The sequence below is a fragment of the Perca fluviatilis genome, chromosome 14 (genome assembly GCF_010015445.1).
Source record: "Perca fluviatilis chromosome 14, GENO_Pfluv_1.0, whole genome shotgun sequence".
Lineage (NCBI taxonomy): Eukaryota > Metazoa > Chordata > Actinopteri > Perciformes > Percidae > Perca > Perca fluviatilis.
In genome coordinates, this window is record NC_053125.1 from 21,285,141 (window position 1) to 21,302,738 (window position 17,598).

At 39.5% G+C, this 17,598-nt stretch overlaps 1 protein-coding gene across 10 annotated transcripts in view; it reads left to right on the top strand.

The window, feature by feature from the left end:
- Positions 1 to 17,598, top strand: part of si:ch211-200p22.4 (phosphatidylinositol-binding clathrin assembly protein) — a 110,205-nt gene that overhangs the window by 71,059 nt on the left and 21,548 nt on the right. For 8 of the 10 annotated variants that reach the window (XR_005641733.1, XM_039823273.1, XM_039823272.1 and 5 more), the window contains 5 exons: positions 8,988 to 9,128; positions 9,576 to 9,606; positions 10,120 to 10,252; positions 12,496 to 12,519; positions 17,265 to 17,321. Coding sequence is in view for 9 of the 10 variants with exons in the window: in XM_039823273.1 (XP_039679207.1) it covers positions 8,988 to 9,128; positions 9,576 to 9,606; positions 10,120 to 10,252; positions 12,496 to 12,519; positions 17,265 to 17,321 (386 nt within the window). In the remaining variant the exon portion in view is untranslated. The remainder of the gene's footprint in view (positions 1 to 8,987; positions 9,129 to 9,575; positions 9,607 to 10,119; positions 10,253 to 12,495; positions 12,520 to 17,264; positions 17,322 to 17,598) is intronic. The other 2 variants (XM_039823274.1, XM_039823271.1) reach the window with 1 other exon arrangement.

Genomic DNA, 17,598 nt, shown 5'->3' on the forward strand with positions numbered 1-17,598 from the left:
AGCTGTTTTAAAAAATCTGTTTTCAGGGCCTTAAAGGGGTGATAGAATGCAAAACCGATTTTACCCTGTCATAGTTGAATAACGACAGTTCGGTGGGTAAATAGGACATACATAGAAGCTCAAAATCCCATTGACACCCCTTTACTATGAAAATCTCATTTTTTGAAACTGCCGCTGAAAACGGGCGAATCTCAACAAAGCTGGAAGTTGACGTCAACCTCCCAAAAACCGGAACCTTTGTCACAGCCATGGGTGTATTAAGAGAACGGTCACGCCCCAACATTTACATAGGCTACACAACTGACCTGAGATCAGGTAGTTTTCTGAATCTAGCAAAATACAAAATTCACTTCTGAAACTTTTTTATGCGAGAAATCAACCATATAAAGCTCAAATATGGGCCGCTTTACGAAAATGGATGGCTAATTGCAAATTTTCTCTGACTGTGTGTCGGAGTTTAGTGCCGGTGTTGGTGCTGCCTGGGTTGCTACATCGCCGCCCTGACCGCAGTGTCAGCGAGCTTGTTACGCCCGCAATCTTTTACACTGCAGCCCGCAGGTTCCAGTTAATCTTATAATGGGTACGTGTGTTGAGTTATTTAAACAAACAATCGGGGAAATAAACGCCTCTTGTCCGCGAGTCTCATTGATAGATCCGCGGTGAGATGGAGTCCATCAATGAGAGCTAGCTAGCCTCCTCCTAACTGACATTCACAAAAATACATTCAATTGAAATCCGAAATCGGACAAGTGTTAGCTAAGCTTTGTAAGACCTTGAGGAATCTGTAATAGTCATGCCGTGACGAAATTCAAACTGTAAATATACTTTAGTTATGCGAAAGTGAGCTAGCTGCGGTATTTCCCCATTGTAATGAATGGGACATATAGCAAGCAGCTGCTCGTCCTACAAAGACGCCTTGCGTTCATAAAAATGCCTTAAAATCAAATCGGACACAACGGTTAGCTTTATAAGACATTGGGGAATTATGTTATATAAGTGGCGTGACGAAATTCAAACTGTAAATATAATTTAGTTATGGCGACAGTGTAGCTAGCTAGCTAGCTGCGGTATTTCCCCATTGTAATGAATGGGACATATAGCAAGCAGCTGCTCGTCCTACAAAGACGCCTCGCGTTCATAATAATGCCTTAAAATCAAATCGGACACAACGGTTAGCTTTATAAGACATTGAGGAAATGATGTTGTATAAGTGGCGTGACGAAATTCAAACTGTAAATATAATTTAGTTATGGCGACAGTGTAGCTAGCTAGCTGCGGTATTTCCCCATTGTAATGAATGGGACATATAGCAAGCAGCTGCTCGTCCTACAAAGACGCCTCGCGTTCATAAAAATGCCTTAAAATCAAATCGGACCAACGGTTAGCTTTATAAGACATTGGGGAATGATGTTATATAAGTGGCGTGACGAAATTCAAACCGTAAATATATTATAGTTATGCCGGCAGCTGGCCGCGGAGCCCCGTAGTGCAGTATCCACAAAGGGTGACTTTGCCCTGGGTATGGAGCCCAGCAGGCTGCCGCTTTCTCGTCAGACTGTGTGGAGCTCCTAAAGTCTGACACGTCTTACCAAATTTGCAATTAGCCATAATTTTTTGTAAAACGGTCCATATTTCAGCTTTATATAGTTGATTTCTCGCTTAAAAAAGTCTCAGAAGTGAATTTGGTAATGAAACATTGCAGTGTCTGGAATATGAGATTCTGTCGCTTCTCTAATGTATGTGTATTGGGGATTCGCTCAACCAATCAGCGCGCGTCTCTAATGTGTGCGTATGGCAAGTCGCTCAACCAATCAGCGCGCAGCTCATCTAAATATTCATGACCATACCATATTTGGAAGAAAAGCTCTTGTTACAAATAGGGCCAAAACACAGGGATGCATAAGGGCCAATAAAATATCAACCAGGCCATTTTCAGCCCAACCAATGTTACAAACCCCATTAGGAGACCATAAGGAACAGTGTGAAATACCCTATATAATCATTCTATCACCCCTTTAAAGGATTATCAGTTCTTCTTCTTTTCTTTTTTTTATTAACTGAACCAAACGTTAACTGATCCCAGTCCTGATTTTCTTCAGTGACTGGTCTATTCTTTCAGGGTTCCTAAACAGGTCTGCAAATTCTACAAATATGAGCACTAAAACAAATCTTTTCCAGATCATGAAGCTACAGAAAACTAGTTAAATAGTATCGTTAGGTATTTTTATGTTGCACAATCTGTCAGTGTTGTCAGTCATAAAATCGTCCAGAAAATGGGAAGGCATAGTTGCCATTATTTCCTGTAAAATAAAGTGTTGAACACCAAAACCAATTAAAAAGAATATACATCAAGTGCTGAAGATTGAATGGATTGACGTGTGTAGGAACCCTTTGCAGCTTTTTTTTTGTGTTTTTTGTGTTATGGTACACATGTCTCCAGACTGATGACTCTTAAGTGTTGCAGGTCTGGCACTTTGGCTCAGAGTCCTCTTATTGGCTTACTTTATTTTAGCCTCTCAGCAACAACTGACACAATCAATCTCTGTACTTCTCAACCCTTTCGGGTCCCAAGACGCTCCGGCAAAGCATATCATTTTAAGGCAGGGCGAGTTATCGACGGCTCCAAAGAAGGCACAGCAGATAAGAGCGACTACCTGCAGAGGTCGTCTAAAGACTGTTTTCATCATAAAGGGAAAAAGGAGTTCAGAAAGAGTTGCAGGTTTAAAACTGCAAGAGTTCAAAAAAAGTTACACAAGTTTTATGTGTAATTAATATAAAGGATAAGTTGTGTTTTATTATATATATTTTTTTCTCGTGGTAAAGAAATTGTATGAAAAGACCAGAACCAAAGGATTGGCTTTGTAGCCAAAGCCTTATATAGCTAATTCCTCTGTGTCAGTTACACTAAACTATTAAAAGCCATACTGTTGCCCTGGGAGACATGTTCCTTCACCCTGATGAACATGGGCTCTGTAGTTTTTATTTTTAGATTTGATCCCACATGCACCGTGCATGCTGCTGTAAATACGCACTAGCACACTAAATGTGTATTAATCCGCGACTGAAAATAGTACCCAACTGATGCACTGTTCGTCATGCTCGTGTTTGAGTGCCGAGCTGTTTTAGAAAATTATTCAGTCTTCAGTACGAGTGCCACATATGGGCTAAGCTTTTCAGAAAGTATTGACATATTTTTTTTTTTTATATTGACAGAATTATCCCACAACTTTTAGTGGAAAGCTTCATTAAAAATGGTAATACTTTATCCCAGTGTAATTTGTAATCACTGGTGTACATAATCATTGATATAGTATATTAATTTGTCATTATTTCGATCAATCAAACTTTATTTGTATAGCATCTTTCATACAGGTTAGTGAAGTTTAAAGTCAGTGCAAGTGTAGACCGTAACAACAAAAAAGACAAGAACAATGAACCAATGCACGCTAGACAATAAAAAGAATGAAAATGTAATAAAATAGATGTTAAAGCTATAATAACAGTAATAGTAGTAAAACACAATGAAATAAAACTACAGTAAAGAACCAGATTAAAAAGACGAAACAACTATACAAATTAGAACAATGAAATAGAACAAGATAGATTTAAAAGCTATAATAAAATGTTTAAATAAAAGTTAGACTAAAAACTAGACATAATAGATTGATAAGACAAAACAAACCATTTATATTAATAATAATAAAATAAATAATTTACCAGTAATTGATCAAGCAGCCTTTTGCCTCTTTCTATTATTTCACAATCAGTATGTGGATATTCTTTGTCCAAACTGAGGTCTCACTCCTCTCACTATTCTAGGTTCAAACCTATTTCCTAACTTTATCTAGCAGTGTATTTTCACAGCGCCGCCGCCCATCAGTTAGCATTACTGGAAATTTGCCAGGATTAATCAGCCAGCTGTTTCACACCAGCAGTGGCTGCACACGCCGTTCAAATCTGTATGACTTAACCGAAACAGTATCATCTTTCAGAGCAAGCTCACTAATTATACATCTGGAAAATCTTCCAAATGGACTCTGAAGTAATTTTATAAATTTTCTGGCAGAAAGCACAACTTTTTTTTTTTGACATATTACTGTCATCGTTATTAGGAGTATCACTTGCATTTGTACAGCTGTATCATTGCTTCTTCAAACATTTGCCAGATGAAACGGTTTGGTTTTTCAAATGTTTAAAGAGTCCATAGTGCAGATTCTTTTTAGAAGCCGCAGATTTTTTTTTTTCCTGGCTCGCTCTAATCTGTTTTAACCCCGTCAAACTCTTCTCTCTGCTCATGGAGGCTTGTGGCTCCAGTGTGCTGCCTGGTTCTGGCTTTGGACAGACTATCTTCCTTCTAATAATAGAGCCCGTGTTGAAGCTGCAACTACAACTACCAATACACCATCTGGGCAACTGGCAGCATCTCATAAAAATCCCTGTGTGTGTGTGTGCAGCTACTGTACTGCATGTCTGTTTACTTTTGTGTGTGTGCCCATGCATTGTATCTCTATATGTGTCCACATGTGTCTTAATATGTTAGTGTTTGTAACTGTGTGTCTGCGTCTGTTCGCACGTCATCTGTCATTTTGCTCCATCCCATCTGTCTGCTACTGCTGGTCTGTTTTGTTGTTGTTCACACTGTTCACACCCTCCTACCTCCCTCCTCCCTCCTTACCCCTCTTCTTCCCTCCCTCCACTTATTTCATGTCTCCCTCTATCTTTGCCTCATCGTCTCCCCATCACACTTCAAAAGGCAAGAATCACCCAGGCAACTCCTTTCCATCTGCTCTCCTCCTCCTCTTTTCTCTCCCTCCTTACAATTCAAAGTCCTTTCTCATTCATCTGTCTCTACAAAGTCTGTATTCTTTATCCACATTTTCTTTTGTCCACTTTTAACTGCTATCTTGTACGGAGAGTTTGAGGCGTAGTTGCTCCTTTTTTATATCGAGATTTTATGTTTTAAAGACAATGCACAATTCACATTTGTGTTACTGAAGCTAGAAGATGTTTTGTGATATCTTTATGATGTGATCTCAATTTTCCATCATTCATATTTGTTTTCTGTTGTCTTCTTTGACAGTCCCCGCAATTATTTTTTCCTTTTGTTTTTTTTTTTTCAACACAGACTCAGGGATCCAGTTTTGCTTCCGTTTGAAGTGGAAAATTGCGGCCATTTTTAATTGTATTTGAGCAATCAGTAGTTGTCGTCTAGAAAGGAGAAGCCTGCTTTTGTCTACTCTGTCTGAAATCAAGGACTCATTGTTTAAAAATATTTCTAGTAGTAAATCTGCCCACAAACTGCATATTTACCGTGCGAGAACGGAAAGCTTAACAAGGCGTTGCAGCAGTAACTAAAGGGAGGGGGTTGAGTTTAGTAAACGGACAGTTCTTTGTCTTAAAATGATTAAACCGAACAAAAGGTCATTAATTAAGGCTTCAACGACCACATACGTTTTGAAATCGGTCACTGTCACAGCCTGTACAAGCTGAGAATACTGAATTTGTGTTGTTACAGCTGCTAACCGAAGGTCTGTCTCCGCAAAATAAGCCAGCTACAGAATCTTGGAATATAGCGACATGGGTCACTGAATTTGATGAATTTACGGTTTATCATACCACAAATGAGACAAGAATTAGCGTAATCCTCCTCATTTTTCTGCTGCTAGGAGACTACTACTTCGCCAAGAGGATCTTCAGTTAGAAAATATCCAGAAACCCAGAATGTATTATGGCACATCATTGCACTAAATGGGTTTATTTTGACAGACAATACTACTGCATGCAATTTAAGCAATGCAAATTTTCTAAAAAGGGAAACCAGTAAGTTGTTTATTTTAGGAGACCTGTCTTATTTTCTCTTTTGTATATTTACTATTGCTCTTTAACAAAGCTAAAGTATTCCTTATCCGATTAATCCATGGAATAATCAGTAGAATACTTGATTACTAAAATAATTGATAGCTGCAGCCCTACTTTATATCCTATCCGTCCCATTGCCATTACTTTAAGCAATAGATGAAGCCAGAAATGTTATGTATTCCATGAAAAGAGAAAAAGAGCTTTAGATAATCCAACTAAATAGTAGTAAATAACCGATTTCCTTCCAGTGTTTTGGAATTGAACCCTCGACATGGATTTACTTCCTCGCTTCCCTTTTGATCTTAAACTCTGTTGACTGTCAAATCCTCTGCTGAAACACCTAAGCTAAAACTGATAGCATTATCCTCCCAGTTCAATACAACGCGCTCATTGCTCGCTTCATCACCTTCCTCCTCCACGTCCTGATTCCCTCCTTCCCTGTTTTCTGCCTTGTGGTGTGTGTGTATGTGTGTATGATCTACTGAGAGCTTGTTTGACCCCCCCCCCCTTCTTTATCTCTGCTTCTCTTCTATTGCTCTCTTGGTTCAATTTAATTCAGTAGGCTTTACTTACACGGTGGTTTAAGAAACAAAAAAATCACCCACATTTCCAGAGTGTTTTATCACAGTGACAACAACAATGGAAATGCCGACAATGGGAGAGAAATTAGAGTCAAAAGAATAAACAAAAGATAGTGGTTGCTTTTTCACTCACTTCATTTCCCCTCTTCTCTTTAACTTTCTCCGTCTCCGTATGCTTCTCCTCCTCTCCCTCCTGTTCTCTCATCTGCTAAGCTAGCAGGAAAAGTGTTTTCTGAATCTCTTGTGTCAGCACCACTGTCAGACCTGCACACCGCTTCCTAACTAAATATTATTCCTCCCTTTTTTTTCTCCCCACCAACAGTTGCTTCTCTCCTTTTTTCTCCTCCTTCTCTGTTTTTTGCAGGGACGCTCTATGTTTACAGCAGTTGTCTTGCATTCACATCTTGCTCGTTCTTGTTTAGTTTTTTTCCCCAGCTTTGTGTTGTCGCCTTGCTCCTGACTTCATTTTATTTCTGCCACTTGTCTTCATGTATTGGTTTGTAACCCCTAATGCTTACTGGATAAAGTCAGGAAACAATAATGCAATACTGCATACAATTATGCAAGAAATTGACATCACCATGAGGTTGCGCTTTCATTTTCTCTTAAAAAATTCCTTTTTCTACTACTCGCCATGTTTACCACGCCTCCCACCAAATACACGCACATACAAACGCACACAGTCACATCTCCAGGTTTCTACCGGCAGAGTAATACTGAGCCATTAGCAGCATGAGTGCTGACATGGGCAGTTGTTAACAGGCACTTACACACACATTCGCACACCAACACAGGAAATGACTCTATCATTTGCACCTACCGGCCATGGAAAGTCAGTTTACACACTCTCTAATACAAAAACGCACACATGTTCCAAACTAATCACTGTTGGGAGTGTGTACATGACAGCTACAAACAGATAAATCAATCATCTAGAACAAGTGCTGCAAGCTACTGAGTCAGGGATTATAGGGTGGCTGCTGATAGAATGAGGCTGCTGCATGACAGTAATAAAAGAGTCAAATCTGGAATCTTTGCCAATGTAGGTAAATGCTAAAAATAGAGCAGGGCTATTTCAATTAACAGCAGGGCCAGCAGTGAGATTTGATAGTTCACATTAAGAAAGCACAGCTCAGCAATATTCTCAGATCAAAACTGTTCCGCGCTGCTTCATTAAAGCGGTCAAATCGTGAGTGAAAATTTTGGAAAATTAGGCTGAAAGTTGAGTCAGCTCTCATTAGATTCAGTATCAAATGTCTTTGAAATCGGTTGCTTCTGCTCTTTAAAAAAACACTTCTCAATTTTAAATATTTACATCTGTAGTAGGAACGAATGGGTTTTGGATTGAGGGAAGTCAGAAGGTACTAAGACATTGTTGGGTTTGGTGTTTTTGTGGGATTGGTTGACTTTCTTCACCTCGAGCATGAGTTTCCACTCACTGTTTTTCAGATTTCTGCTGCTACAGTTTGATTACCCAACTGACCACTCTCTAAGCCCCACCCCATCTTGCGTTGTGTATATGCAGTCTACTGTTGTAGATTTAGCACTCGAAAGTCTTTGTAATTTTTGAAACAGTGGGTCCTTGATTTCAGACAGAGGAACACAAAAGCAGGCTACTTCTTTCTAGTCCACGACTACTGATTTTCGGTTGTGTTTAGATGGTAACCCTAGAATTGTGAAAACTCTTGCGAGACTCGCTGCTCGACGACCTATCCTTAACCTAACCTTACCGGTCTAACCTGAACCATCGAGGTAAAGTTAGGTTCCTAACTTTAACCATCTTGTGTTTGAGTTTTGCAAATCTTGGTTTACCATGGTTAGACACGATCTTGACTTTCCCGTTGCTAGCTAGCTATTAAAGATAACATTAGCTCCATGAGTTGGTTAAAATCCTTTTAGTTTGGTTACAAAATAAACAGATTTTAGATTAGGAGTAACCAATATGTTGAACATCGAACATTGCGCCATCTCGAGCTGCGGAGTGTAAAGTTCTCCAAATCTTGTATGTGCAGGACAGAGACGCTAACGTTACCTTACACTCTGATATAGTAACATCCAGGGCCAGATTTGTATTCAGTAGGGGATGTGGTATCGTTAACGGGGCTTTTTTTAAATTTAAATGTATCTGTGACTCAACAAAATTATGTAGTCGGCTAATAAAATGCTTCTTGGAAGTATTGCTTGATTACTGCTTGGTTCCTTAGACTTTTACGGTTTTTGAAAGACCTCCAAACTCTTTAAACGCTGACTATCTTTCTTACTACATCCCCATGCACACTGCTTCAATATAGGAGACAATCCAAAGCTTGACAGGCCTGTCGTGCCTAGTTACGGTTGCTAAAATATAATTGGGCAATCACTGTTTGGGGATGGGGATTATTTTATAATCTGATATGTTTGTACATAATCGCTTTTCTCTGTCTATGTGCCTGTGTGGTGTACTAACCCCTACTCCTTCTATATGATGTTGTTACCAGCCTGTCTTAACAAAAATGTTTTTTAAATCATCATTTTCCATTTACATGTATGAGTTAATTTCTACTTCAGGTTTTGATGCTCTAGGAGACCTGTTGAAGCCTACAATGCCCACACACACTGCACCTCTTCCTCCTCCTCAAATGGCCATCCATCCTGGAGGAAAGCTGCTAGCCAACGACCTCGACTCCTCTCTGGCTAACCTCGTGGGCAGTGAGTGTCGAGATACATGTGCACATGCAGCTGAATGTGTCCACTTGAAAGGCCTGGCCTTGAATACATGCATACACACATCTACACCATCTTTCTTATGTAATCACTCATATTAATTGAGCAGAAGGACGTACGCTGTTATATAAAGATGCATACACTACTAAAAGACCTTTCCCTTTCACATGGCACAAAGGCAAATTTATCCCCTTTATCCTCTTTTTAAAAAGGAACCATTAATTCAATCAAATGTTTGCAAAACGTACACCTCTCTTCAGGAATACATTTGATTAAACACATCTGAATGTTACAAACCAGTAAAAAGATGATGTAAGAGAGCAAACTCGGAGAGAAAAACTGCATCAAATGCAGAAATACCGGCCTCCCTGTCTATCATTTATTCTTTTAACTATGTTCACTCAGTTTCTCTGTGTTTCTATCCCTCCTCAGATCTGCAGTTTGGTGGGACCCCAGCCAAGAAGTAAGTGTCTTGAGTTGTGATGATACCTTTTAGTGTTGTGCTTGTAGTCTAGGCTGGAGGATTTATCCACTGACCCAACAAATACATCTCACTGTTTTACTTATCTCAACTGTTGCCAGCATCCCTACCTACAGTCTGCCAGCATATGACTTCTACTACTTAAAGTCAAAATCTAATTTATTATGAAGTATTCAGTTGCTTTTAGCTGCTTAGGTTTGTGACAAAGTGCTTATGTAGAGTGTTGGAGGCAAAAAGACTGCTGTACACAGATTCACATTCATGTTTCTGCTGTACTTGAGTTTTTAAAATCCATGATGTGCCTCACAGGGAAAATAAAAAATAAAAGAGAGTACAAAGACAAAAATAATCTTCAAGTAAATAGAGCAAACTGAATCTTTATTATCATCAAGACATGATTTCAGTGTTGTTTAGAATAGGCCTCAGGTTGAGCAAGTGAAAATGCATAATATAAAAAAACACGTTTGTTTTGTTGCTCTGCTTGTCACTCTCCAGACCAGACATGCAGTGGAACCAGTCTGGAGAGAAGAAGCTGACGGGAGGCCACAACTGGCAGAATAAGACCATGTCAACCACACAGTGGGGCCCGGCGCCCATGGCCCCGCAGCCCATGCCTGTACAACACGTGGTAAGGAGACAGAAACACGCACTGAACATGCAGACACACAAAAACAAAGACAAGGTGTCATGTGGTGCAGTGATTGTACAACCTGAGAGGCTACCCTAAAAAAAAATCCATCAAGGTGTCTTTAAAGTCCTGCTAAAAATCTTAAAGGATGATTCCAGTTTATTACAACTTGGAACTTTTTTTCTGTAGTTTAGGCCATCATTCCTATGAGTGATAATAACATTGAACTAACCATGTTAATTGCTGAAATCTGCAACATTACTAGAAAATTGGCAGGTAAACTTAATTGGAAGAGAAAATAAAGTTGTAAACATCAGTCCCAGTTTACATACTGTCTCACTGGTGCAACTTTGACCTACAGATTTTTCCTGTGCAAAGAAATATTATTAGCAACATTTTGGGTGTGCTCACTTTTAGTTTTTCTTTCAAATAAACCGGTTCAGATAATCTGGGTTAGGCTTCTTTACAATTCGTCTAATTGTCTGAATGCTAATGTTTTTTGCCCGTGTGACATTCCAAGATCTCCCAAATAATGGCCAAAACTACGAAAATGAGAGCCAAGTTGTAACGGACCACAATTTTCCATAATTAGGATGCATCAAGTTTTCTGTAAGTCCTGGAAGTGTCTTAAAAAGTGTTTAATGGGCGAGATTCTGGCTCTTTAGTAAATTAACGGTTTAATTAAATGTTAAAAGTGTTTCTGTTCTAGCTTCTTATTGTATTAAAGGAATAGTTTTTCATTTTAGGAAATATGCTTATTCGCTTTCTTGACTAGAGTTGGATAAGAAGATCAATAACACTCATGTCTTAGAATTAAACATAAGGCTACAGCCAGCAGCAACTAAGCTTAGCATAAAGACTTGAAACCGGGGGAAACAGCTAGCCTGTCTCTGAACAAGGGTAACAAAAAACACCTACCAGCACCTTCTAAAGCTTACTAATTAACACATGATATCCGTACAAAAAAAGAAAAGTATAAAAACAGTTCACAAAAGGGGGTTGTTATATGCCAGCATATTTCTTGGCTGTAGCTAGTTATCTGAGCTCAGCATAAAGACTCTAAGAAGGTTGAAACAGCTAGCATGGATCCGACAAAATCTTCCTTCCAGACATGAGATTGGTGTCAATCTTTTCATCTAACACTCTACAGTAAAGCCCCAACTATTCCTTTAACAGTGTAGCTGCCCACAACGTGCCGTTTTCATTAGTAAAAGTATTCAGTTTGGATCTTCAAATAATTGATGCGTTCCATTTATCTAAATGTAACTTGCAGGCACTTCGCTGGTAAAATATGTTGCACCCACTGAAAGCTGGAATGTTTTGTACCTTGTTTTTGTGTTGGTGTATGTGACGTATTGATTGGTACAGTATATAGCTGCCTGTGTGTGTGTGTGTGTGTGTGTGTGTGTGTGTGTGTGTGTGTGTGTGTGTGTGTGTGTGTGTGTGTGTGTGTGTGTGTGTGTGTGTGTGTGTGTGTGTTCGCTGATCTTGGCAGCCCCTGATCGTCCTCCTGATCTCTGGACAGCAGTTTCTGGCTGACGAGGACAAACTGTCACTAACCCTCCGCTTCCTCTCTTTCTCCTTTTCCCCCCAATATCTATCTTTTTTTATTCGCGCTCTCTCTCTCTTGTTGGTCCTTTCCTTCTTTCTTTCCCCCTTCACCCCTACTGTCATTCCCCCTCATCTCTCCTTCCTGTCCCGCTCATCCTCTTCATGCATGGTCATCATGGTTTTTGCACCGTCATCCACTCGTCTTCCTTCCCCTCTTTGCTTGTTTTATCGCGTCTTTTGTTTTTGTTATCATCTGCTCGTCCTGTTTTCGCCACACTGCATTTGACATCTGCCCGTCCATGTTTTGACCCCTCATTGAAATTTCCTTTATTTATTTCTGTTGGTTTTCCATCTTTTCCTACGTTGTGGTTCTAACCTTTTTTCCTCTTCTTTTACTATCCACTTTCTTTTTCTCATTTGTCCATGTTCTTCTCACATATCCTCACAACAACACCCAATTCCTATTTCTTTTCTTTCTCATTCTCACCTTCTCTTGGTCTCTACCTCGTCACACATTCTTCGCTTCTCTCTTTCATCATCTTCTCATTTTCTTGGATTCTCTCTTCCACTCTCACCCCACCTTCTCTCGTCCTCTACCATCTCCTGTGTCTCTTTCCCTCTCTCTCCATCTTTTTCTCTATCTGTCTTCTTCTCTGTCTTTTGTCCCTTTTCCTTGTTGCGTCCTGATGCAGAATGGAATGTTCTATACTAGTTATGTAAGTACTTATCCCTGTTTAGTAAGACAGGTCTTATTGGCTTCTCAATGACTCCTATAATGTGCTTCCAACCTCCCTCTCGCTGTCTCCCTCTTTATCTCTTTCTTTGTCCCCTCTTTCATTTTTGTGTTCCTTCCGCAAATAACCCTCTCACCTCTGCTTGTTCTGCAGGCTAATGACCTGCGCTTGTTACGTTATAAGCTCTAAGTGGGGCGCCCGGATAGCTCAGTTGGTAGAGCAGGCGCCCATATATAGAGGTTTACTCCTCGACGCAGCGGGCCCGGGTTCGACTCTGACCTGCCTGACTACCGGCCCTTTGCTGCATGTCATTCCCCCCTCTCTCTCCCCTTTCATGTCTTCAGCTGTCCTGTCTAAATAAAGGGTGACAATGCCCAAAAGAAATTATCTTTTAAAATAAATAAATATGTAAACTCTAAGTGAACTGTCTGATACCAGGAAGTCAGAAAGAGGGCGCTACTTTTCTCGTCCTTCCGTACTGCTTTATTTTCAAGCCTTTTGTTTTTCCCTTGTACATCTTATTGATAGGATAAGTCTGGTGATATTCTCTAGTTTTCTTATTGTCAACAGATCATCAACCCATCAACATTGCCTGTGGATTCAATGCCTAATATACATTTGTGCCATAAATTTACATTTGTCTAAAAACTATTTTAAAAAACATCATTGATCGTTGCTGTTGCAGTCAGTGACATGTTTCTCATTGCAATACAATACACCCACACTGCAGTTTAAACCGCAGTTGAAAATAGTCCCTGACTAATGCGCTATTTAGGGTAACATTTGCTATAAACTACAGTGCCCAGCTGTTTAGGGAAATGCCTTAGCCTTTTAGCCATTCTACTCTATTTTAAATATTTACATCTGTATTGGTAAGGAATGGACTTGGGATTGAGTACCACAGACAACACATTGGGTTTGGTGATTTTGTGGGATTTGTTGACTTTAAGAAAATTAAAGAACTTAATAAATAAAGTCCGGCGTTGACGTTTTGCAAAGTACCCATATGTGCCAGTCTGATATATGGGGATTAACAGAGTAGCACAATTAAAAAAATAAAAATAAAAGTCATTGTTTTCTCAGCGAAACAAACTAAAATTTTATTTCCCTCCTATATGGTACAAAAGGCCGTACATTGTGTGGTCAGCAGTGAACTGAAACCTGCCTTCAACGTACATTTAGCAAGACAAGCAAACAAACAAAATGCAGCAGCTTTGACCATGTACAAATAAAGCTTAGAGTGGGGAAATATAGACACGTTTTAAAAACCGCAAACGTAACCTCTACAAGCTGTCGCATGACATAAGTCCTAGCGGCATGTGGCTGTAATATATAAGACATCAAAGGAATATGAAGGGTGTCATGCATGATAAGTAAAACTCCCACATCTGAGATTCCCGGCAAAAGGGCAAAGTTCCAACTGTCTGTGCTCGCTTGATACTTAAAATGCCAGCCAGAAATCCTGCAAAGCCTTTAACTGCTTTATCCTTCAGTTAACCATGCAGGTCATGTAGGGTCAGAACTTTGCAGAGAAAGCATAGAAAGAAGAGAGTTGCCTTTCGAGTGATATGGCAAAGGGAATAGCAAAAGTTCAGCTCTGAGACACATGAGAAGTCGGGATTAAAGTTGTAGAGAAAAGACAGATTTAAATAAAAACAGATGCACAGGTAGGCAGAGAGGGATAGAAACCGCAGGAGAGAGGTTGAGCATAAAAAGACAGATACAAACAGATGAATGTAAAGCATGATGCATTGAGGGCCGACAGCTGGGCTGAAAGACAGATGGACAAAAGTACCGATAGAGAAGGTGCAGTGGTGCATAAACAGCGTCTCACCTGCTCTATTTTTCTCTCAGACGTCTTCTTGTCATGTTTAAAAAATAAAATAAAGTGATGCCCCCTCTCATTTTGCACAAGACAGACCAGTCAAACTCGGAGACAGATGGTTTGCTAACTAAAGCGTGGTTCAGGTGCAGATGAAAGTCAGTTTAATCTTTAATGACAGTTTTAAATACCAAGCCACTAGTGTATTACTAAGTGAGCAATAAACTTATCTGATAAGAGTCTCTTGGGTGGAATTGGATTCATGTTCTTACCTGTCTGGCTGCTGGCCATCTCTGCTGCTGCGAGAAGAGATCAAATTGATCAATGGTTATGATCAACTTTCACAGCCTGCTCCCCGGGGGCAGGAATTAAAAGCGGATGCCTGATCAATCACATTGATTACCTCCTAAGATCAGTTCACTGGTTCACCTGACCCGACCAGAAACCTTCTCTTAGCAATCTCTTAGCAGAGCATCACTTCCTATCCTATATGTGGAAGCTTAGCTTTTACATTGTTTTACAATTTCCACAACAGTTTCGTTTTTTAAATGACTTCAACAAATGCTCTACTCCTTACAATCTCACATAGCAATGTAAAATCGGCATCAAATGAGGAAATACATCATGCTGTAATTTATCACAGCATCACAGCGTTGTAAATGTTAAAATAAAATGCTCAAATCTTTTTTTTTTATTACAATTTAAGCACCAGAAGTCAGTATCTGAAAAGCTGTAAATATAGAAAAGACGGCTTGGAGGGAGACCTTGTGAGGAGAAGATATTGTATGAGGCATGTGGAAAAACTGTCACAAAACAGTGAATAAATCTGTCAAATTTATCACAGACTTATTTATTTTTAGATTCAGTGTGACATACACAAATAAATTCAATTAGAAATCATAGAAAGAACTGATTTATAACTTCAGAACTTGCATGAGAATCCTCACGTTCCTCCGTATCAAAATAATCCAGTAATAGTTGTGATCTGTACATGCATGGGTCCATTGCAAACAGGAACTGGTAATGGCTATTTCAGCATCTTTTTAACAATGCCAATTTGCCTTAATATAAACAAATATAGACTAAAACAACAGGGGTCCAGTAGCCAGACTGCTTTTCACTGCCTCAGTTTATCTTTTCTGTTCTGTATTAACCACACAGTTTGTTTTTATTCAAGGCAACAAACCATACATACTTCAAATCATCTAAAATGCAGTAAACTACAGTAATACTGTAATGCTTTAAAGTATAGAGCATTAAGCCACAATTTACTCTACTGTAACAGACACTGAATACATGACAGCGTTGACATTTTATTGAAGTGAAATGAGGAGAAGAGCTTGCACATGCATTGGAACTCACCCTATTAGGATTTGTTTCTAAGGACTGTTATTTTAGTGTTTTGCACTCTGTATATAAGGACCACATTTTGTGTTTAAAGGTGATAAATTAGCAAGTGAGTTTGGCTCTTTGCGTGAATAGTTTTGTACATTGAAAACTGAGATAAAACAATGTGTAAGACTAGGCTCTTTTTTCATAGATCAACCAGCATCATGTGCTATTTGTTAGAAGCATTAATGAAGTAAGCAATTAAAGGATAATGATAGTGCAGTTTTATTCATCCAGGCTAAATACACCATTGTATTGCCTTGATTAATGCAATCCATCATTTTACGTAAGACCGCCAATGTAATATGTGATTTCACGCAGCTAATTACTGCGTTTAATGGAAATATTTTACCTTTTTTATTCATTTATGCGCACTGTTACGTACTCCAGCTGGAGACTTTCAACTGTGGAAGTACTTTTTAATACCTCTGCAATGATGGAGACGTTATAAAGTCATGTTAAGAAAAAACTGCCTCAGTTGTCTCATTTACAATGATGGATTAGGTTTGTGAAGGCAGCAGTGTGTTTCTGCAAGCTGTTTTTTAATGGGTTTTTTGGAAACCGTGGGAGCCTGCGACTTCCGGATGAGCAGGACGACCTGCAGCAGAGCAAGCAGTCGCAACATCTGACTGCAGCAAATACTGTACAAAAATATGTGGTAGGGGGAAAGAAATCACGCTGGTATTATCCTGAAACATTTGAAAATGTTTGCAGGTATTCCCAAATCCCACTGAGAAATCCAGATCCTTATTCGTTTTATTTCAGAAAAATAGTCAAAGTGCCTGCCTCTGTGATATGTACTCTGGTGAAACAAATCCCATCTAACATCTGTTAATATGGTTATAATATATTGCCCACTGTTGTGCAAGAGGCACCCTGAACCGCAGCTTCACTTCTAATCTTATGCATTCACTGATATGATACTGTTACACCCCTTAGACCCTCGCTCCTATCAATTACCAATATGTCGAGCAGAAATCGGCGGCTCTGTTTGCGGATGTGCGCGGGTTGTGAACGGCGGCTACAAATTGCCCGTCACGTTAAATTTGAGGCCCATTCAGCCTTAGTGGATTTGATTTGTGAAGTAAGGAGGGCAGGGCTAAACGCTGTCCTATTGAGCCACCCCTTTTAAAGCTGTGGTAATGATTGCTCCCAGTGGGATTCCACTAAGTACCTCTGCTGCATGCTGTCTTGTTGCACTCCTAATGTGCACACTTCCTCAGCATTAAACGTTTTGTCCTTGCACATACATTACACGTGTGTATTTTATTTATTGTGTCAGACATGTGTCAAACCGAGACAGAGGAGATGTTTGTCAGAGCTAAAGACACCAAAATTGACTATATGTTCTGGTGTTCTTTCATGCATTGTTGTTATGTTATGGCAACTACGGTAGTTTTCCACATATGCATGTCGATAAAAGCCATTCCATGTTTTACCCAGCTGTGTTTTTCTGCCACCTCTGATTTTTTTTTTTTTTTCACCTGCTCTAAGTTGACTTTTGCTTTTCTTCTAGGCTCCAGCTCCCATGGCTTTTCCCATGACCACACCGCAAGTGCCTGTGTATGGAATGGTGAGTGTGCACAGATGCACAAAAAAACACGTGGTACCCATTACTCACACACAGTACATGCTAAATATTTTCAGCATTGGTTAATCTTTTTTTCTTGATAAATTTATTATTTGTTTGATCTGCAAAATGTCAGAATAGTGACAAAACAAACCCTCAGAGCCTAATCTTCAAATATCTTGTTTTTCATGTTGACATTTATTATGTGTTAGCCAGCTGGCTAATTTTCAGCTGTACTCCTTTGACGAGATGTTTTTAGACCACAGCAACAAGAAACGGC